Source organism: Helianthus annuus, chromosome 15 (assembly GCF_002127325.2).
Source record: "Helianthus annuus cultivar XRQ/B chromosome 15, HanXRQr2.0-SUNRISE, whole genome shotgun sequence".
In the NCBI taxonomy this organism is placed as follows: Eukaryota; Viridiplantae; Streptophyta; class Magnoliopsida; order Asterales; family Asteraceae; genus Helianthus; species Helianthus annuus.
Window position 1 is genome coordinate 151,243,334 of NC_035447.2, and position 22,168 is coordinate 151,265,501.

A 22,168-nucleotide genomic window follows, 5' to 3' on the forward strand; every position below is an offset into this window, starting at 1 on the left:
CATGCAAGAATTGAGGGATCTCAGGTCGATACTTCCGTATGCGCAGAGAGATATCAGTTTCGACTTTGGTATGTCCCCTTTAGAGGATCTTTTAGCTACAACAGATGATTATCAATTTTATTGTCTAATCAACTGAGGGCTATAATGCTATGTTTCAAGCATTTCAGGCAAAGCATTATCCAAGGACTAGGTCAGAACTTCCGTTCAGCAGAAGTTCCGGAATAATACCCCAGACATCAAATAGTAGAAAAACCTAGTATATCAGAATAAGAAACCTTTCAAACGAGATTTCAGGGGTTACCTATATATCCAAGTAGTGTTCCCCACAAATTTCACAAGTTTGAAATTTTAGGTTTATATCCCGAATAAATCTACTAAATGTGTAAAAACCTATCGACACATCATCAGTGAGACCGTTTATCACATTTGACATTTCATTTCTTTAGCGTGCTGTGATAGTCCACTGATGTACTTATCATTTCCTCTTTTCTCAACAAAACTCATTTTTGCTTTTTCACTGTTTTTGGTATTTTCAAATTTTCTAATTTTTTAAAATTTTTCTCCCCCTAAAATCAAAATATGTTTCAATTTTGATTTTCAAGGAAAATCTGAAAACTATACAAATAAAATGACAAACTAATATCGAATCACTTCAATTCGCCATTCATTTGGCATAAACAATCAGAACTCCCCCTGACAACAAACTATTTTCCCATTTAGATTTCAAAACACTTAACTTTGTTTTAATCAGAATGGTTTTTCCGGAAAATGGTTTTGTGTGTCATTTCACAAATTCGGGGTTCTTTCATCACATTGTTTTTCCTTTAATCACTTGTCGGAAAGAGAAATCAAGTACAACTTAATGTCCTTGATTAGTCTTTTGTAATTCGAAATATCACAGTTACCAACCTGTGAATTTCTCAACAAAGATGCCGATACCTGTTCCATACTAACCAACCTGGGAACTCCGGCAAGTCAGGATTTTTCATTTGAAAAGATCCACCCAAGCCTGACCAGCCTTGGGTTTGACAGTTTTTACCTCAACAACTGGCTCTTCTGGTTTCGACACACCAGAATCATTGCCTGAATATGGCTTGTCTGACTTTGATGAGTCAGATTCATCGCCGACATGTGGCTCCTTTGTTTCCGAAGAAACAGATTCATTGCCACCAAATGTTACCTTCTTGTTTATCTTCTCTTTTGTCCTCAGATTTGCATCTGATGAACTCGGCTTGCTTGACTTTGCAGTCGAGTGAAGCGATTCATCGGTACTCTTATTCGATCTGTCCGGTGAACCCGAGGACAAAATCTTCTCCAGATATTCTCTGGCCTTCTTCCTCTTCTTTCGCAGTCTGTCTTTTTGCCCCTGAGAAAGTTTTACTTTCGCTTCCTGAACTTTAGGTTCTTGAACCTTCTGTTCTTTGGGCTTGACATTGACTGTCTTCTTTGCCGTTCTTTGAGATTCAACCCTCGATCTTCCCATCGATCTCCTTGGGCAATCTCTAGCAATGTGTCCTCTGATATTGCAATTATAGCATCTTCGCGTTTCATAACTCCAATTCTGGCAGTTAACAGCAATGTGACCTCTAACTCCACAAGAGTAACACACTCTGTTATCATACCATATATCACCTTCACCCCAAACGCTCAGATCATAACACTGTCTGGCTTTGTGGTAATCTGCACTCCTCCTCAATGTTGGATTTAGCTTTGAAGCACTGTGGTCAAACCTGCACCACTTATTACCAACATTTTGTAAGTATTCATTTTTAAATTTTTGTGATTTTTTATTGTGATTGGATGATTGATCTGATGAACTTTTATTTTCTTTTTGAAAATTTTTCGATTTTTTATCTTTTTGTTTCTGTTCCACACTCTTCTTTACAGGTTTTTGCGTTGAGCATTCACCTTTCTCAGTAGAATGTAAAACAGTATTTTTAAACATTTCATTTAATTTCAAAAATGTTTTTCTTTTTTCTTCTTTTTCTTTTTCATCATCAGATTTGTCATCACAATCTTCAATTTTGACTTTGTCCAAATTTGTGACCTTGTCACTTATTGAAACAGAATTGATCGGTTTTGGACAAGGAAAATTCAACCTGTCTGATGAAGTCACAAAACCTTTCAATTTCGTTTCAAGTTCATCAATCTTGATCCTTGAATTCTCAGCTTCATCTTCAAGCTGAGATATTCTTTCAAGATGAGACTTGATTGATTTTTCATTTTCAATTTTAAGATTTTCAAGAACAGATTTTTCATTTTCCAAGACTTTTAACTGTTCTTGAAATATTGTTTCATTCTCTTTTAGATTTTTGTTTTCCAGTTTAATCCAGAAATCTTCATCTTCTGAAGATTTTCTTTTGTTTTCAAAAACTTTTTCATTTTCTTTCAAAATTTTGTTTTCAGATGTTAAACTGTTCAAATCATTTAACAGTTTATCATTCTCAGATTTCAGTTTTTCACAGTTCAAGCGTAACTCCAGAATCTGTTCATTATCAGCCTTCTTCTCGTTCTTCAGAGTATTGTTTTCCAATGTCAAACTCTCCACATCCTTCAAGAGTTCCACACTGTCTGCTTCTGATTTTTTGCATTTCAAGCAATTTTCATTCATTTTACCACTTTCAGCTTCTTTCTTTGTTTCCATCATGTATGTTCCTGCACAAAAAATTTTAACAAAATCAAGAGGATTCGAATTTTTATCAATATAACAACCCCTCTTAATATCGTATCTCATATTCTTTTTTGCTGCATGACATACATCAATTCGTTTTCTCATTTCAATGATTACATTCAAATCTATCTTTCTTGATTCCTCTTTTATTTCATCCAACAATTGCCCTTTTCTTACATATTCATGACCACTATGATTTGTAATTGTGTTGATGAAACTTCTTAAATCATAACGTGATAGACTAGAATCCCGTTTCAATCCATTCACGAAGTTATCCCATTCCAAAGGTAAAGCATCAACAAATTTCAAAATTCTTTCATCCTTTGAATGATATATCTTATGTTTTTCTAACTTGATGATTAGTTCCCAAAACCTTTCTTTCAAACTCTCCATTGATTCATTCTCCAAACATAAGAATTTTTCGTATCTTTTAACATAAACATCCTTATTATATCTCATCTCACACCACAATTCCTTAGTCCAGTTATTTAAACTTTCAAGATTCTTGTTTTCCTTCTCATCAAACATTTTGATCTCACTTTCTTTGTTAAGTGACTTGATTAACGTTTTTATTTAAGTTCAAATTCCACAGAATTTCAATGTCTTGATATTTGCACCTTGTAAAAACACTTCGAATCTCCTGCAAACACACAAACAAATGATCAGTTTAAAAATATCAAACTCTCAAACTGAATCAGATTGTGATTCGGCCTTTATCTCATCAAATCATGGGCTTTGATTGGACCATTCATAACAACAACATCAGATCAACTTTCTTATGTCAAATAACATCCGACAATCAATTGGGCGGTGATATTAAATTGGCTGCAATATTCAATGATTGGGCCTCCCTTTTAATGGGTCGGTGCAACAAATCAACAACAACAACTATTTAAATGGGCGGTGCTTTGGGCTTCAGTGATTGGACCGTTTTTAATGTGGGGCGGTGCAAATAAGAGCTGGGATTGGGCCAAGTTTTTTTAGTGGGGCGGTGTTTTAATGGGCGGTGAACAAGTGGGTGTTGATTGGGCCATAAAAGATAGTGGGTCGGTGTAACTTTTAATAACTCGTGCAAACAATGAAAACAACCTGCTGACAACCTGATTGATCAGACAATCACGTGAAGAAGATTACAAAAGAGCGAACCACAATTGAACCTTATAAGCGGACCTAAATGTTCTAAAATCGGACCAATAACATGATTTGGAGCGGATCTGTTTGTGACACTATAAGCGGACCACAACAGTGATCAATGAGCGGACCATAACAATTGCCCTATGAGCGAACCAACCTGGTTTGTTTGAGCGAACCATACACTTGTTCGTATAAGCGAACCATACAAGTATTTTGGAGCGGACCTGTTTGTATGACGCGAGTTCGAACCGAAAAACCTCGATTTCTCCTAAACGGCTAGGAGTTTCGATCTGAAACTTGGTAGGATTGTAGAATAGGTCTATACGCACAACATATCCAAAAATCAGACGATTTGGACCGTGAAAACCCGTTCAATTTGACGTTTTTCAGTAAAAAACGTGAAAAATAGGTAGAAGATGAAGAAATAGATGTAATCGGATCTGAATCGGCTGAAATCTGGTACGAAAACGATGTGTTTGATCAAGCAATCGAGCTCCTTGCTCTGATACCACTTGTAGGACCGGTTTTGATACCGTTCGATTGCGTAACGAACGTTCGACGTGCGGAATCCGTGAACGTGCGTGACCGAACACACAATAACGTACACTAATCGGTGATTCTATTTATGATGTGACGAATACAAGCTCCGTGAATCACGTTTTGCCACTTTCTCTCTCTAGTTTCTCTCTCTAAGCACCTAGCTCTCCAAGCTCTAATGTGGCAAAAGTTCTAAATCTAAACCCTAAGGCTCCTATTTATAGGCACAAGATTATAAGGGATTTCCCCTTATTTACAATAATGCCACCTTGCCTATTGTTTACAAATTACAATATAAAGCCTATTTTACTTCTATTTCAGCTACGGTTCCGATTGACGAAGGCGATAGACATTCTGCACTAACACTTTCGCTTTGTTCGTCCATTTGCGGATGATAAGCTGTGCTTAGATTCAACCTGGTTCCCATTGCTTTTTGGAAACTTGTCCAAAAATGAGATGTAAACCGGCTATCTCTATCAGATACAATAAATAAAGGAATTCCATGTAATGAAACTATTTCATTTACATATAACTTGGCTAACTATTCCATACTGAAAGTTTCCTTCATAGGTAAGAAATGAGCAGATTTGGTTAATCTGTCAACAATCACCCAGATTGTATCATTACCTTTTTGTGTCTTGGGTAACTTGGTAACAAAGTCCATTGTTATCAATTCCCATTTCCATATTAGCATTTCTAGTTGCTGTAATAACCCTGAAGGTTTCTAATGCTCAACTTTAACCTGTGAACAGGTTAGACATTTAGCAACATAGTTTGCTATAACCCTTTTCATTCCTATCCACCAGATATTCTTCCTTAAGTCTTGATACATCTTATCACTACCTGGATGTATTGTATATTTAGACTTATGAGCTTCTTCTAAAATTCTGTGGCGTAGGTTTCCTTGTTTAGGTATCCACATTCTTTTCTTATGGAATCTCCAAATTCCATCTGATCCTTGTTCTAATTCCTTAATCATTCCTTTTAAACCTTCAGCATCGTCCTTGATTGTTGTTTCATGTGCCTCTCTAGTTTGCTCATTTAAATTTATCTATAGATTTAATCCGAGAGAGCGTACTCGTTTTGCCTTTTCATGAAATTTTCTACTTAAAGCATCAGCTACTACATTAGCTTTTCGTGCATGATACTGGATATCACAATCATAATCACTAAGAATTTTCATCCAGCGTCGTTGTCTCATATTTAATTCCTTTTGCCCAAAAACATAACTTAAACTCTTATGATTTGTGAAGACAACAAACTTATTACTGTAAAGATAGTGTCTCTAAATCTTAAGGGCAAAAACTATGGCTCCTAACTCTAGATCATGGGTTGTATAATTCTCTTCATGTTTCTTAAATTGTATAGAGGCATAAGCTATAACCTTTTAACGTTGCATCAACACACATCCATATCCTAACTTAGACGGATCATAGTAGACTATAAAGTCTCCAGTTCCTTCTGGTAACGCGAGTATGGGTGCGTTCGTTAACCTTTGCTTCAGAATTCTAAAGACTTCTTCCTGTTTTGGTCCCCATTCAAACTTAACTGATTTGTAGGTCAGTTTGGTTAATGGAATGGCTATTCTAGAAAAATCTTGAATAAACCGTCTATAATAACCTGCTAGTCCAAGAAAACTTCTTACTTCCGTTGGTGATCCGGGGACTTTCCATTTAGTAATCGCCTCGATCTTTTTGGGATCCACATGAATTCCTTCATGATTAACCAGATGTCAAAGAAATTGTAGTTCTTGTAACCAAAATTCGCATTTTGAGAATTTAGCATAAAGCCTTTTTTTTCTCAATAATGTCAGAAGTGTATGCAGATGCTCTGTATATTCCTCTTTACTCTTAGAGTAGATTAGAATATCATCTATACAAACAATTATAACTTTCTCTAGGTATGGTTTACATATCCTATTCATCATGTCCATAAATGCGGCTGGGGCATTAGTTAAACCAAATGGCATGACTGTAAATTCATAATGACCGTACCTTGTTCGGAAAGCAGTCTTAGGAATGTCCCCTTCCTGTACTTTCAATTGATGATATCCAACCAATCCATTCCTAGTATAACATCGAATCCGGCTAGATTCATTGGGTAAAGTTTAGCAGAAAAATGATGGTTTAAAATTTCTATTCTTGCTCCCTGCAAGATTTCACTTATCTTAATGAATCTCCATTTTCTGTCTCCACCAGACAGTCTTGTTGAAGTTTAGTTAATGGTTGGTTGAGAAGTTTGTAGAAAGAAGTATTGATAAAACTTTGGTTTGCACCAGAGTCAAACAATACTTTAGCAAAAATATCATTAACTAAAAACGTACTGACAATCACATCCGGAATCATCTTGGCTTCTTCGGCTGTTAGAACGAATGCTCTGGCATTCTTCTTGGGTCCTTCAGTTGCCTTAGCTTTGTTGGTTGTTGCTAGAGCTAGTTTCGGACAGTTCGGTTTAATATGCTCAGCTTCTCCGCAATTGAAGCATAGCCTATTGCTAGCTTTCGTTCGACATTCTTCTTCCTTATGCCCGGGTTTCTTGCAGAAATTACAATACCTTGCACATTTTCCGTAATGCTTTTTCTTACGTATCTTACAGAAAAGTGAAGAAGATGAACCTATTCCTTTCCCATGAAATTCCTGGGAAATTTTCTGAGCTAGATTCCTTTTCTGATTTCCTCTTGTGGGCACACCAGTTCATCAGTCAGGGTGTTGGCCACTTCTACCACTTCTTCTCTGGTTTGTGGCCTAGCTGCCTTGACTAAATTTCCGATTTCACTGATTAATCCCCAGATGTAACAGAAGATTAATACCGCTTCTGGTGAGGCTAAGGTTGGTACTATCCTAGCATATTCAAAGAATATGGCAGTGTAACCCTTGCAGTCTATTCCAGTCATTTTAAGATTTAAGAACTTATTGGCAATTTGTTCTTTTTCATGAGGAGGACAGAATTTTCTTTCGACTATCTCTTTAAAGTTAGTCCATTACATATTATAAACTTTGTCACTTCCTCTAGATTGGAGAATAGTATTCCACCATCTAAGGTTGCATTCTTGAAAAGATTAGAAGCAAACATAATTTTATCTTCATCTGCACATTTGCTTATTTTTATTATTGCTTCTGTCTTTTCTATTCAACGTAAAGCTGCAATGGCTCCTTCATTGCCTGAGAATTCTATTGGCTTGCAGGCCAAAAATTCTTTATAAGAACAACCATATGAAATGGTTCTTCTTCTTTTGGAATAGGAGCTTAGATCAAAGGTCTGTGATTTCGTTCACACTATGACTTGGTTCAGTGGGTTGACGTTTACTTCCATTTACAGATTTATTATTTTCTGCTTCTTTAACAGTCTTGATAATATATGGCATAGCATCTATAATTCCTTGTGCGACTATATGTTCGATGGCACTATTATTCACTTGGTTTCTGTTATTATCATTATTTTGGTTTTCCTGATTTACTTCGTTGTCCATCTAAATTGTAAACATTTATCAGATATTAATATTACAGAATAAGATTTAATACAAATAATCACACAAGCAGATTGATCAAAAACGTTGAACATTGCGGCTTTACTCTTTATATATATATATATATACATACATATATATATATATATATGCACCGATTACATATTACAACTGAAAATTAAACACACTAGTAGTTATGCATCGATATCTATTTTAGTCTATATATTTTAGTCTATCTATTTTAATTGGTTATATATATATATATATATATATATATATATCAAAATACAAAATTACACACATATCCATATATTATTCTAGGTATCGTTCATCTAATACTGCATCTCACGCTCGTCATATTTCCAAACGAGTTTCTCTCCCATCTGACGGATTCTATTTCCTTCTTCCACTAACTCTTCACCATATGAGCGAAGTTCCTCCAAATTTTCTTGGCTCATAGGTGGCATGGGTGCTGGTACTGGATCTGGATATCGAGGTATGGGGTATCCGTAAGGGTATGGATTACTTAATACACTCTGAATATACCAGTCACTGTTCCAGAATGGATCTAAAGGGTTCGGATCAGTATACTAAGCTATGGGGTTTGGTGCGGGAATTCTGGGGATCTCATAGGGGTCAACTGCTGGGATTGAGAATTGGTCCTCCTAATTGGGTTCTAACATCTGTTGGTCTGGAAATAAGGGTAACAGTGGTGGTTCAGCTATTTGAATCAGATTAGAGTCTACTGCTGTAGTGGCTAGCATATGGAAATCTGCTAACTGCCTATCAAGTTCCTCTTCCCACAATGGCCTACTAACTGCTTCCAGGGTTTTTGCATTCACTTCCCTATTCACTTTTGCTAAAGCTCTTTGTTGTTGTAATTTCTTCATCCTCTTCCTCCTCTCATGCGCTCCTCTACTAAATTATCCTCTCTTTTTAGGGGGGGGGGGGATGGCGCCTTAGACTGTGCCTTAAAGATAAATATTCCTTCCTCAGTATCAATTGAGTATCCTGAGGGGGTTGGCTGAGATGAGGTTCCTTCATCTTTTGGGAAACTAGCTAATTGACGGTAAGTGTCGGATGTACCTTGCTCACTCATTCTGTAAACTTACAAATTGTCAAATAACACAAAATAATAATATACATATTTACACATAATCACATAAGTTATTTCCTAACACAATTGATTAAATTTTTAGGTAGAACACCTAAATGGCTTAAACCAGTGACTGTAGCTCTGATACCACCTTCTGTCGCAGCCCCCGACCCCTGCCCCAGGAGCGGGTGGCCGCGAGACTCAGAGCGGGAGGTATCGGTGTTTATTAATTTGGCAGCGGAATTTAAACATCAGGACCGTAGTTAGGAAATAGTATCAGAGTTTCAAACACCAATTTTTATAAATGATAAATAAATGGGATAAAACCCAAGTTTAGATTACAATACATTTATAGTGATAAACCCTAATTTATTGAAAGTAAAATCTCCTTTTTATTTAGGTAACTTTTATAGCCACTTCTTTAAGCCTTTAGTGCTCTCCAGCTGGCTTCTATTAGCTTCACATTAAGTTACCTAAGACGCGTTTTAAAAAGATTTTATCAGCAAGAAATACTGGCGAGTGCATCCCAGTTTAATCAAACAAGTGTTTATAACTTTACAGTACTAAGATTTACAATGTTTATATCTATCCAATTATTCAATACTGCATTGCTATTGGGCAACCTTTGTCCCCGTACTTGCAGTCATGCTACTATTCGCAATAGTAACGAGTGCCAAGTAATGTATACAAAACCCCACATACTGATGATAATTGTAGAATAAAAAAAACTTAATCACAGTAAGTATTTTGATAAACATTTAGGGTTTTGTAAAAGTTTTGACTCACAAAAAGGGTTAATAAAAAAGAATGTACTCACTTTGTTGACTTAGGTGTTACTATAGCTTCCTAGTGCTTTTCCTGTTTATTATCTATTAATATTAAACAATGCACACGTGTTAGTAAGATAACCCAAATCTCATTAGCCATACAACACGTGACAGAACTCCAACAAACTGAGTTAGGCAGAGCCTTGACATGCGTTACGGAGCCCTAGATCAATCGGGTAGGGTAACAAATACATGATCGGGGGTTATAATACTTACAACAAGGCAGAGCTTTGCTTTTTAGGGGTATAATACCCGAGAGTTTAGTCAACAAGAGATTTGAGAGAGATAAAGAAAATGAACGATGAAGAAATGAGGTCGTGACCTCAATTTATAGGCCTAGTCGATGGCGGCTCGCGCCCCGCGACCCCTTCTTGCTTCTCCCTCGCGGCCCGCGAGGCCAATAGGCTAGGGCCTAGCTTGGTCGAGTCGGTCCACTACACCCAACATGCACTTAGACACGTGGCAAAAGGGGGTGCCGCCTGGTGTCACTTGGTCGCGCCCCGCGACAGACCTGGGGGACAGGGTCACGGCCCGTGAGACCCATATATTTTTGTTTTTATTTGATTTCTGTTATTATAATGAAATTCAGGGTCGTTTCTCATATACGAGGTATAGTTTAAGGCGTCTAGGGTGTTGTAGGAGGGTTGTTATACTAAATAAGTAACTCGAATTGTTCTCAAGAAAACCTGATGTGCGTGAATAAGATATGTTTTTATAAATTGATTTTCGTTCACACACATTTAGTTTTGAAATAGTTTTTACCTTATGACTAAACTACACACACAAAGGGCAAGTGTACCCGTCGGATAGTAATATAGTTTGTAGGTAAGAACCGAATATCAATCCGTGGTCGCGGTGTCTCAATACTAAACTGTTGTTACTTTAAATCCTTTTCAAATAGTAAGTTGATTTCCTAATTTTAGCATGCAAGTAATAAAAATACTAAGTTATTAAATTTAAACAATATCTAATGGGAAGTTGTCTAAACTAGGTATCCACTATTGAACATGTAATGACTACGGGAAGCAATAGTGATGGCACAGCCTCTAAATTAACTAAATTCTAGTCAAGGTTCCTCGTTTTATAATTCTTTCAGAAAATGAAAATGAAATAACACTCTAATCACCTAAGAATCATTCCTTAAGCTTGGTTGTAAAGTTTACGTTAATCTTTTAACAAGAGTTATTTACTCATCGAAAACTCCTAACTTGACAACTTACGGAAAACTAATTATGAAAAACACACTAATCACCATAATTTGCTTTTAAGTAGATAATGCCCTAGTGTTGTTCTTAATATTAAACACTAATCACCATGCCTGAACCAAATTACAAGTAACAAGATTTAATAATTACAATCTACAAACAGGTTTTCTAAATGTCATGAGCAAAATCATAAAACATTCATGATGAACAACTTGAACATGCATATGAACTCTAAGAACATGACTAGAATATTAGCTTGAAGATCAACAACAACTTATCATCACATCTACTTCCATATAATCATAATCACAAAAGCTTCAACATTGTTTAGACAACTCAAAGATTTAGCCTCACCATAACTAACACAAATTGTTCAAAGATTAAATAAATTAACATAAAAACAAAGTAGCTAACCAAGTTCAAAGCAATAAATAAATGGTGGATGATTAAGTCTTCAAGTGATTAAGCCTTCTCCAAAGCTCCTCTTTGGTTTCAACTTCCTTCTAAGTGATTAAGTCTTCAAGTGATCGTGATTGGTCTGTGTGAGGTTCACTTTTTGTCTATCATTCTTGTTTGCTTCCATTTCTGGAAAAATCTCGCTCAAAAGTTCCCAAGGTGGCACAATCGTGCCAGGGTTTAGCATGATTGTCCGGGTCAGTATTTCACTGGTAATCATCGATGCGTGCTGGTGAACTGACTTCTCGTGGGATGGTTTTGGTCGGGCACGATCGTGCTTGGGGCTGGCATGATCATGCTAGTCAGTAATTTTCTTGATTTTGCTGGTGTAGCGCTGGTGCTTGAGATGGTGTTGGTGTCTGGACGTCAGGCATGATTGTGCCTGACGGTTGGCATGATCGTGCCATATCTGGCAGTGTGCTGGATTTGTCCGTTTTTGCTCCAAAATCCTTCGTTTTGCCACCGAGCCGAATCCCGAGCCTGTATTTTCACAAACAACTCAAATAAGTACCAATTTCAAAGAAAATACAAAGAGTTCTCACGTATCGAGGATTAATTTGACTTTTAAAGATATTAAATTCTTAACATCAATAAACAATAACAAATAAATAAAACTAAAAGGGGAAATGGAATTGAAGATGTTATATGCTATATGATATTATATTTATGTTATATTTTAATACATAACAGCATACTACTAGCAAATCAGATATGAAGAAATGAATTATCAAATATTCAACTTTTAATATTCAACTTTCAAGAATTAAGTTTCCATCCAATATTCAACAAAGTAAGCATGCTACTAGCATACAAACGTTCAAAAAGTAATTTCAAGTCCCTATATTCAACAGGTCATTTTGTAATTTCAAATGCAAAAGTTAAAGAAAACACAAACGTAGCAGGTACGAGCAAGCGATCGATGGTTAGATGAAACACTAAGTGTAGCAGAGGCCAGGTTGATTCACCAAGCACTAAGTAGGGGTAGTTGATGGTCCATAGCAAGTGACGACAGGGGTAGCCCAAGGACAAATAAAACTATTAATATGCAAAGAGCTTAAAAGGTTGAAAGGTTCATCGGATGAAAAGCTGTATAATGAGGGAATCGAGGAACAGTAACTAGTCATGTCCACCAACTCGTCCCACCAACTCACGCTCACCAACTCACAAAGTCAGAGCAGGTCTGCACAGGCACACCCTATTAACCAGGGGTCCAAAGCCTTCAACCCCAAAAGGGGAAACCCTCCATAAGCAAACAGGTCTCACTAGTATAGTCCATGCCATTTCGAGAAGTGTCTTCCACTATAAGAAGACAGCTCAATAACACTTCAAAGACATTCCGAAAAGCAGAGAGATTCCTTAATCTCTTGTCATTTGAGGAGTTCTTGTCACTTCCAAATGACTCTTCATCAGATTCATCTCATTCATTCTATTTGCTCTCTTTCTGGATCCGAGTCAATCTTGGAGAAAGAACTTCAAAGCAAATAACTCAAATATACTAGTGAACCTCCTTCCACGTTTTGCAAACGTGTCGGGACCCCGCGACCTGCGTTAGGCAAAATCAAACCTTTCAGCCCTTTTGCTTGACCAGTCCAGCTACCATCCTTGGTCCCGTGTTTGTTGCATCAACAAGTTGGCGCCCACCGTGGGGCTACGCCACTGTTTCTCCTCAAAAGAGACCTGGTACGTGTAGCTCCTTCCATTCCAAACCACTATGTCAGAAAGTGGATCTCCGGGAAAGGTAAACCAGATCCCTAACACCTCTACCCCGGGAAGTGGTCAAGCTCACACAACAATAACAACGCCTTTTTCAACTCCGGGAAGTACACCCGAGTTCCTCACCTTTAACACACCAACCCCATCCAGATCTGGAGCTCCGTCTCCCAACGTTGGTGTGTCTGACACCCCGACACGCGTTGAACTTACCCCCGAGGGGGTCGCTCATAACTTCCTTGAGCTGAGATCACTTCTTAACCAACATGTGAACAGAGAAAGGGAAAAGGGGGTAAGGATTCGTCTAGATTACGACGAGCCTGAGCCAACGTTATCTCCTGGACCACCTCTACCACCCTTCGTTACAAGAAGCGAAGCCGGTCCTAGCAACCCTTCAAACCTTCACCCTTATCTGTCCACTGTGACAAACCCCACTGTTCATCCTATTCTCTCTTCCCAACCAACTGTTAGTGGTACTCCTCTGGGACACGAGTTAACACTCGACCAACTCCTACAATCCCCGGTGACCAGTTGTCCCACTTCTCTAACTACCACGTGGGAGCAAGCCCTATCCGTGCTCCCTTTAGCACGAAGTGCTGTGGCCAGCACCCCCCTTGGGGTAAGTTGCTCAGTTGGGCCGGGAAACCTTCAAGGTTTCAATTTCATACCCAACATGATGTCTCAAATGATGGCCAACTTCCCCTGGCAACACTTCATCAATCAGGTGCTTGCCACCCAGGGAAACCCTGGCAACAACAACAACGTAGGTACAAGACATGAAGAAGATCTGGCTAAACCTTACAAGCCAAGTAACCTTTCATGCTTTTCTAGACAGATAGCTGATTATGATTTTCAGTCTAAAATCAAGATGCCAGCTCACATCAGAACGTATGATGGGACTGAAGATCCTGAAGATCATCTTCAGATCTTCACTGGAGCTGCTCGAATAGAAAAATGGACGAACGCTGAATGCTGCCTGATGTTCATGCAGACTCTTGTTAGGTCCGCCAGAATCTGGTTCAACGACCTACCAGCTCAAAGCATTCGAAGCTTCGACGATCTCAGCAGAGGCTTCCTAGCAAACTTCTCCCAACAAAGGAGATACGTTAAAGACGCGACAGTGATCTTCCAGATAAAACAACGAGATGATGAAAGCCTACGAGCATTCATTGAACGGTACAAGAAAGAAGGGCTAACTTATGTGGGGGCTGATGAGATAATGAGGGTTGCCGGTTTTATGAACGCCATAACCTCTAAGTATCTCACACGAGATTTCAACAAATCTCTACCCAAAACCTTGGAAGAAGCCCTTGAAAGAGCCGAGGCTCACATCCGAGGAGAGGAAGCTGTTGATATCAAAGAACAAAGAAAAAGGGGTTCTGGTTGGCGAAGCAGCAGCCCAGCCAGAAAGAGAGGAAACTTCAACTCTTACGACAGACGCTCAAAGGGTTCAGACCCTCGAAGGGTTGAAGGGCGAAACCCTCCAAGCAGAGATAAGAGTATGAGTTTCACTCCTCTCACCAAAACCCCTCAAGAAATCCTGGCAACGGAAGAGGTCAAGCAAAACTTCAGACCTCCCAGGCCTCTTCCCAAAAGTCGGAAAAACGAGAACTCCACTCAGTTCTGTGAATTCCATGAAGAAAAGGGACATCACACCAACGATTGCTTCCAGCTGAAAAAGAGAATTGAAGAGGCTGTCAAATCAGGAGAACTTGCCCACCTGGTCAAGGGAGTTCGAGACAAGATGGCTGAAAACAAAGGGAAGGAAGTAAACATGGTATGTTCTAATGAAAAGGTCCCGTACAAGAAGCGACGGTTGGAGGATTGGGAGCTTCAGTGTGTCTGCTTCCCCCCAACAAGGAAGGACCCGTTCCCTGGTCCCCTTGTGGTTGAAGCCATCGTGGGTACCTTGCAAACATGCAAAGCATACATAGACACGGGAGAAGCCACTGAAATCATGTTCGAGAAATTTTTCAATCAACTAAGCAACGAGGAGCGTTCAAGGCTTCAACCCTCCGGGACATCCATAAAGGGTATCGCTGATATAACCCTGAAGCCTTTGGGGCAAATAACCCTTGATGTCTGTCTTAAGGAGGGATCAAAGGAAAGAACCCGATCATTAACCTTCGTGGTTATCAACATCCCTTCCAATTACGACGTAATCATAGGGAGGCCCGGACAATGTGCATTTTACATGGCTGTATCTGTTGGCCATGGCACCGTCAAGTTTCCCACTGAGAGAGGAATTGCAACCCTTCAACCCTCTCAGGAAGCTTACCTGATCGAAGGAGAGAGTTCTAATGACGAAAAAGACAAGCAGGGGTTAGTCATCAACCCTAAGTACCCCGAACAGCGGATAAGGGTCAATCCTAACCTCTCTCAAGATACTCTTTCATACCTTGAAAAACTGCTAAAACATCACAGCGATGTGTTCGCCTGGTCTCCCGAGGACATGACCGGGATCCCTCGAAGCATTGCTGAACATGAGCTAAGAATACCACCGAATGTCAAGCCAGTGGTTCAAAAGAAAAGAAGTTTGGCACCTGAAAGAAGCCTGGCAGCTTGCCAAGAGGTTGAAAAGCTTGTATCAGCTGGCATTCTCCGAGAGGTTAAGTATCAATCATGGATTGCTAATCCTGTCATGGTCCGGAAACCCGACAACTCTTGGAGAATGTGTATAGATTTCAAGGATCTTAACAAAGCTTGTCCTAAAGATTGCTACCCGCTCCCAGAAATTGACCTTAAGGTTGATTCCCTCACGGGATACCCGTTCAAATGCTTCCTTGATGCATACAAAGGCTATCACCAGATCCTCATGAAAGAAGAGGATGAAGAAAAAACGGCTTTCCACACAGACAAGGGCATTTTCTGTTACCAAAAGATGCCTTTTGGCCTCAAAAACGCAGGAGCCACTTACCAACGACTCGTCGATAAAGCTTTCGAAAGCCAAATTGGAAGAAGCATGGAAGCATATGTCGATGACCTGGTGATCAAAAGCAAAACGGAATACCAGATGCTTGACGACATCCAAGAAACCTTCAAAAATCTTAGAAAAATCAACATGAAGCTTAACCCGGAAAAATGTTCGTTCGGATTTGATGAAGGAAAATTCCTGGGTCATATTGTTGGAAAACAAAGCATCAAGGCCAACCCCAACAAAGTAAAAGCTGTTCTCGAAGCTAAACCACCAAGAACCAAGAAGGAGGTTGAAAGCTTGAACGGAAAGCTTGCAGCCTTGAAGCGTTTTACCTCAAAACTGGCCGAAAGGTCTCTACCATTCTACAAAACGCTCAAGAATTGTTCAGATAAGAAAGATTTCAGATGGACCGATGAGGCTGAGGAAGCTTTCAATCAAATGAAGCAGCACCTTGCTTCACTACCAGATATTGCAGCACCAGAAACTGGGGAGCTCATATCGGTGTACCTCTCAGTCGCCGACGAAGCCATCAGTGCAGTCCTCACCATTGAAAGGGACAAGGCTCAGGTACCCGTCTATTTTTTCAGCAAAACTTTAAAACTAGCTGAAACCAAATATCCTCCCCTTGAAAAACTAGCCCTAGCCTTGGTCCAAACAGCCAGAAGGCTTAGAAGATACTTTCAAGCACATCCTATACAAGTGGTCACTGACCAACCTGTCAAGAACGTGCTTGAAAAGCCTGAAAACTCAGGTAGATTGGCAAAATGGGCAGTGGAACTAGGTGAACATAACATCACCTATGTCCCATGAAAAGCAATCAAAGCTCAGGTTTTGGCTGACTTCCTAGTAGAAATCCCAAGCCAAAAGACTGAAGAAGTAAACACCACAACCACTGAACCCTCCAACCCTGAAGCCTGGAAACTGTTCACCGACGGGGCTTCAAGCGTTGAAGGGTCAGGAGCTGGTGTAATCCTAATCAACCCTGAGGGGCTAGAATTCACATATGCTCTTCGTTTCAACTTTCAGACCACTAATAACGAGGCTGAATACGAAGCACTGATCGCTGGCCTCCGGTTAGCCAAAGAAATGAAAGTCAAAAAGCTTGAAATGTTCACTGATTCGCTACTAGTATCAAGCCAAGTCAATGACAGCTATGTCGCCAAGGAGCCCAACATGAGAAGGTACAAAGAAAAATCGAAGGAATTAATGAACACCTTCCAAGCATGCAACATCAAACAGATTCCAAGATCCCAAAACAAAAAGGCTGACGCCTTAAGCAAGTTAGCGTCCCTCACATTCGCCCACCTCACAAAAAAGGTGTTGGTTGAAGTGTTGAAGGCTCGTTCAATTGACGAATTGGAAGTACAAGATGTGGTCACCGAGGAAGATCCAAATTGGATGACTCCCATAAAGAAATTCCTTCAAAACAACGAACTACCGAGTGATCAAATAGAAGCTGAAAGGGTAAAGATCAAAGCAAGACAATATGTGTTGCAAGGAGAAATCCTCTATAAAAAAGGATACCTTGCACCATTGCTAAGGTGTGTGGGCCCTGAACAAAGCAAGTATTTGGTCAAAGAAGTACATGAAGGAATATGTGGAGCTCATTTCGGAGCTAGGTCGGTGGTTGCAAAACTCATGAACTTGGGATATTTCTGGCCTTCAATGCATCGGGATACCGTCGAGCAATTGAAGAAATGCGATGCCTGCCAAATCCACTCCCCAATACCAAAAAGTCCAAAACATGACTTGGTCCCCATAACTTCAGCATGGCCATTCCATAAATGGGGAATGGACATTGTTGGACCATTCCCTCCAAGCAAAGGGGGAGTAAAATTCCTGTTGGTAGCAATTGATTACTTCAGCAAATGGCCAGAGGTCAAACCCCTTGCCAAGATCACAGGAAAGCAAATCATAGACTTTGTATGGGAGAATATCATATGCCGCTATGGGCTGCCAGGGGTAATCGTCACCGATAATGGGAAACAATTCGCTGAGAAACCCTTCAGCCTTTGGTGCAAGGAGTACAGGATCAACCAAATCTTCAGCTCAGTGGCTTACCCGCAGTCAAATGGTCAGGTTGAAAGGACCAACAGAAGCATAGTGGAAGGCATCAAAACAAGATTGGGGAGATACGAAAGTAATTGGCTGGAAGAATTGCCTAGCGTTTTATGGGCAATCAGAACAACAGAAAAAGCAAGTCACAGAAAAACACCTTATAGCTTGGTATTCGGATCCGAAGCCGTAATCCCCGCTGAAATAGGAGTTGTAACCCAACGAATTGTCAACATGGATCCCGAGGTAAACACACAAGAGACCATGTTGAACTTACAACTCTTAGAAGAGGCCCGGGATCAAGCAGCAATACAAGAAGCCAAATACAAGCAAAGGATGGAAAGCTATTACAACAAGAAGGTCAAGAACGAACGATTCAAGCCAGGGGATCTTGTCCTCAGAAACAACGAAGCAAGCAAAAAAGAAAATCAGGGAAAACTAGGACCGAAATGGGAAGGTCCATACACCATCCTCGAAGCACACAAAGGAGGATCCTACAAGCTGGGAGATCTAGAAGGCAAAAGGCTCCCAAGGCACTGGAACGGAAAAACTTTAAGAAAATTCTATGTTTAGAAAGTTGGGTTTGTATGAAAACAAGAAACCTTTTGTAAAAGCAGATACTGCTTGAATGAATGAAATCATTTTGTCAAACTTGTCTTCCTATCCTAATATCAGGTTGAGAACCTAGCAAAAAACTCCATGGCAAGGGCCATGTAAGGGGATGAGCTCCCAGGCCACATCGCTCAATAGGTTCAAGGGTTGAATGGACCTATATAAGGGGTGAGTTCCTAGATCAATACAACTCCATGAGACTTATCAAAGGAAAACAACAATGTCTCATAGACAGGTTTGAACAGCCTACACCAATCGTTCCTTAAGTCTAAAAAAGGTACTCAATAAATAGACTTACGAAATCAAACAAATTACAATGAAATAAAAGAAAAGGATAGATACTACGTCTTGATGATAAGCACTAAGGCAAAGTGACTGCAGCACTGAACCCTTTAAAGTGTAAAAAACATAAAGACAAAGTAAAGAAAGACAAGGCAAGAATAAATAAACAAGCCTATCAACCAAACATACAAACCAAACTAGAAGCCACACAAAGTTCAACCAATAGGTGCTAAGCCTGAAAGGTTAAAGGCTTCAACCCATCAATAGCTATGCAAAAGGCTTTAAGGGTTGAAACACCACAAAGCAAACCGAGCAAATGAAACAAACAAAAACACCAACAACAACCATCATGTCATAAGTTAGAAAGGCCATAAAAGACCTTCATAAGACAGTTAAAGCAAGCCCTAGTGACTTGCAAATAAAACTAATGTTCAACGGCCATATAGGCCCAACCAACCAACCATAGGAACCTTAAGGGTCCCCAAAACCTAAACATTGTTTAAAACATTACAAAACATAAAATGTTTGCTAAGAAAGCTACGAATAAATGTCAGTTATCAGAGGGTTTAGAACTTTCACCCTTAGACTTTTTGGCTTTCTTAGTCTTCTTCATCTTGGCACCTTCCTCACCACCAACAGCAGAGGTTTCCAAACCAGCATCCTTTGAGGTATCAGGAAGACTCGAAAGGGTATCATCACTGTCCCCAGAGTAAGACCTCTTCCTCGACAAAGAACCCAAAACCTCAGCACAAACCTTCTCATTCAACCCCTCAGGCTTCAATCCCTGTAAAACAGACAAAGGCTTACCAGAACAAGAGGATACCTCATGAATGTAAGGGTAGGTTAGCCTCTCCATCTGCTCAACAGAAGCCTTGAAGATATCAGAAGCCTCGGGGCGAAACATGGGGGACTTCTCCAAAGGTTGTCCAGATTCATGAAGTTTATAGCCAGCAGTAAGGCCTTGATGCTTCCCCAGGTTCAGCAGCTTCGTGTAAACATCACCAAGGGCAGAGTTAAATTCCTTGGAGTGCAAAAGGTAAGTAACCACCTGCTGGAAACCATGCTCGATCAACCATTGATTGTCAGCAGTCACCTGACCAACTGAAGCTTTCAACCCTTCCTTTTCTTCACGAAAAGCCTGCTGCTGGACAGATAAGGCCTCTCGATCAGCCTTCAGCTTCAACAAATTTGCTTCAAAGCTCTTCCTTAGGTCACCCATCTCAATGGCATGCATCTTCTTTAGATCATCAACCTCTTTCTTCCACGCCGCCTCCTTCTCTGCAAACCCAGCCACTTCCTTCTTCATCGATGCTAGGGAGGATTTCATTTTGTCCTTCTTCTTAGAGAAATCCTCATACTCCCGCATCCTTTGGCGAAAGCGTGTAATCCCTTGGGGAAGCATGGCAGCAAGGTTGCAAGTAGTTAAAACCATGCGAGATAACATAAAGTCATCGTCCATCTCAGCAATGGTTTCACGAACAGAGGGAGGAGCAAGATGACTAAGAGCATCCTCACAAACGGCAGCATCCTTGAAGGTATCATCATTCTTCACTTGCCAAGCAGGCACATAAACACCTTCAGGGTCCAACCCTCCAACGTCCCTGCTTGATGATTCTTGAACAGGAGTAACCTTCTTACCTCGAACCTTCTTGCCATGAACAACCAACTCCTTATCTTGTTCAACACCCGCTTCAACCTGATCCTCTGAAACCTCAATATCATCAGTCAAATCCACTGGCTCAGTGGAAGTGGATTGAGGCCCAGCTTTCAGCAAACGACGAGAAGATCGGTGACTTGAAGACTTAGGGGCAGTAGACTTGGTAAAACCCTTAACATTGGCAACATTAGCATAACCCGTGCCCTCAAACCTTTGCTCAGAAGTTCTCACCACAACATTCTCACCCGGAACAGTTGGAGCATCTTCAAAAATAACATCGGACGTATCGTCACTCTTGATGAAGTCCAAAGCAGACATAACTGCCAAAAAACAAACAAAGAAAAATAAGTCACAAACAAAGTAAAGTAAAAAGGCATAAAAGGGGAAAATGCATACCAACGCCATTTCTCATTAACACCGGATCACGATCGGCTTTTGCCCAAATATTACTAACCCCTAAAAGCACTAACAAATGTTCGGGAAAGGGACGAACCCTCGAAGGGCACCCCCGAATGGCTGAAAGAAAGGCATCGTTCAAATCAGACTCAGAAGGTTCCGGATCATTGAGAACAGCATCCGGACGCCTCCATATCATTTTAAAAGGGATGATAGAATCAGAAACCCAGAAAAACTGATCCTTCCAGGACCCAAGGGTTGTAACCATTGACGAAACAAGGCAAGTATCAACCTTTGTCGCTTCAAAAGTAAACCAATCGCCATTTTTGGCTAAACGAAAAAACCTCCGAAAAAGCAACAGAGATGGATCATAGCCAAGAGCACGACAGAGCACTTCAAAGTGCAAAACCCTAGCCATTCCTTTTGGATGAACTTGCCCAAAAGATACTCGGTAATACTCAAGCAAGTTTAGAACAAAAAGCGAGAAAGGGTAACGAAGATTGGACCATTGAAAATGGCGACAATACAAAGCAATCGAACCTGGAATCGGTTTGTCAATAGAAACATCACAAGAAGGGGCGGTGGGATTAAACTTTTTATCGATACCATATTCAAGGCAAAATAGGTCTACCTCCTCTTGGGTCATCCGAGAGAATGACCTCGCTAAATCCTTAAGGGCACCCATGATCGGAAAAAGTAAAAGTGAAAATGGAGAAGAAAACTAACCTGAGGAAGGAAAAACTGTGAATGATTGAAGGGAAAACGATGAAGTTTTGTAACTGTAAAAATGAATATAAGAGTAAAGTAAGGGTATTAAAGATAAAAATAAAAATCTCTGCCAATCCGCCGCCTGACACATGTCAAATCAACTGTCAAATCGATTAAATTTCAAAATTCAAAAAAGTAACCGCCTCAAACCCTTCAAGCCTCCAAACAACGAACCCTTGAAGCCTTTAAAAGACATGCATAAAAGTCAGAAGTCTTTGAGCATAATACCCCAAAAACCTCTGACTTGGGGGGCTGACGACAGGGGTAGCCCAAGGACAAATAAAACTATTAATATGCAAAGAGCTTAAAAGGTTGAAAGGTTCATCGGATGAAAAGCTGTATAATGAGGGAATCGAGGAACAGTAACTAGTCATGTCCA

At 39.9% G+C, this 22,168-nt stretch overlaps 1 protein-coding gene across 1 annotated transcript; it reads right to left on the reverse strand.

Moving 5' to 3' along the window:
• Positions 1-19,518: 19,518 nt before the first annotated feature.
• Positions 19,519-21,740, reverse strand: LOC118487544. The gene is made up of 3 exons (XM_035984485.1): positions 21,022-21,740; positions 20,488-20,945; positions 19,519-19,722 (listed from the first exon to the last, which is right to left on the reverse strand). Exons 1-3 carry the CDS (start codon positions 21,704-21,706, stop codon positions 19,519-19,521), a joined length of 1,347 nt encoding a protein of 448 aa, XP_035840378.1. The 5' UTR covers positions 21,707-21,740.
• Between the last annotated feature and the right edge of the window lie 428 nt (positions 21,741-22,168).

Excerpts from the sequence above, each read along its gene's own strand:
- LOC118487544 (XM_035984485.1), bottom strand. The coding sequence starts at position 21,706 with ATGGGTGCCCTTAAGGATTTAGCGAGGTCATTCTCTCGGATGACCCAA. Across the intron at positions 20,946-21,021 it reads GTTAATGAGAAATGGCGTTG|TTATGTCTGCTTTGGACTTC; the intron begins GTATGCATTTTC and ends GTTTTTTGGCAG. Across the intron at positions 19,723-20,487 it reads ATACCTTCAAGGATGCTGCC|GTTTGTGCTGAGGTTTTGGG; the intron begins GTTTGTGAGGAT and ends TTGAATGAGAAG.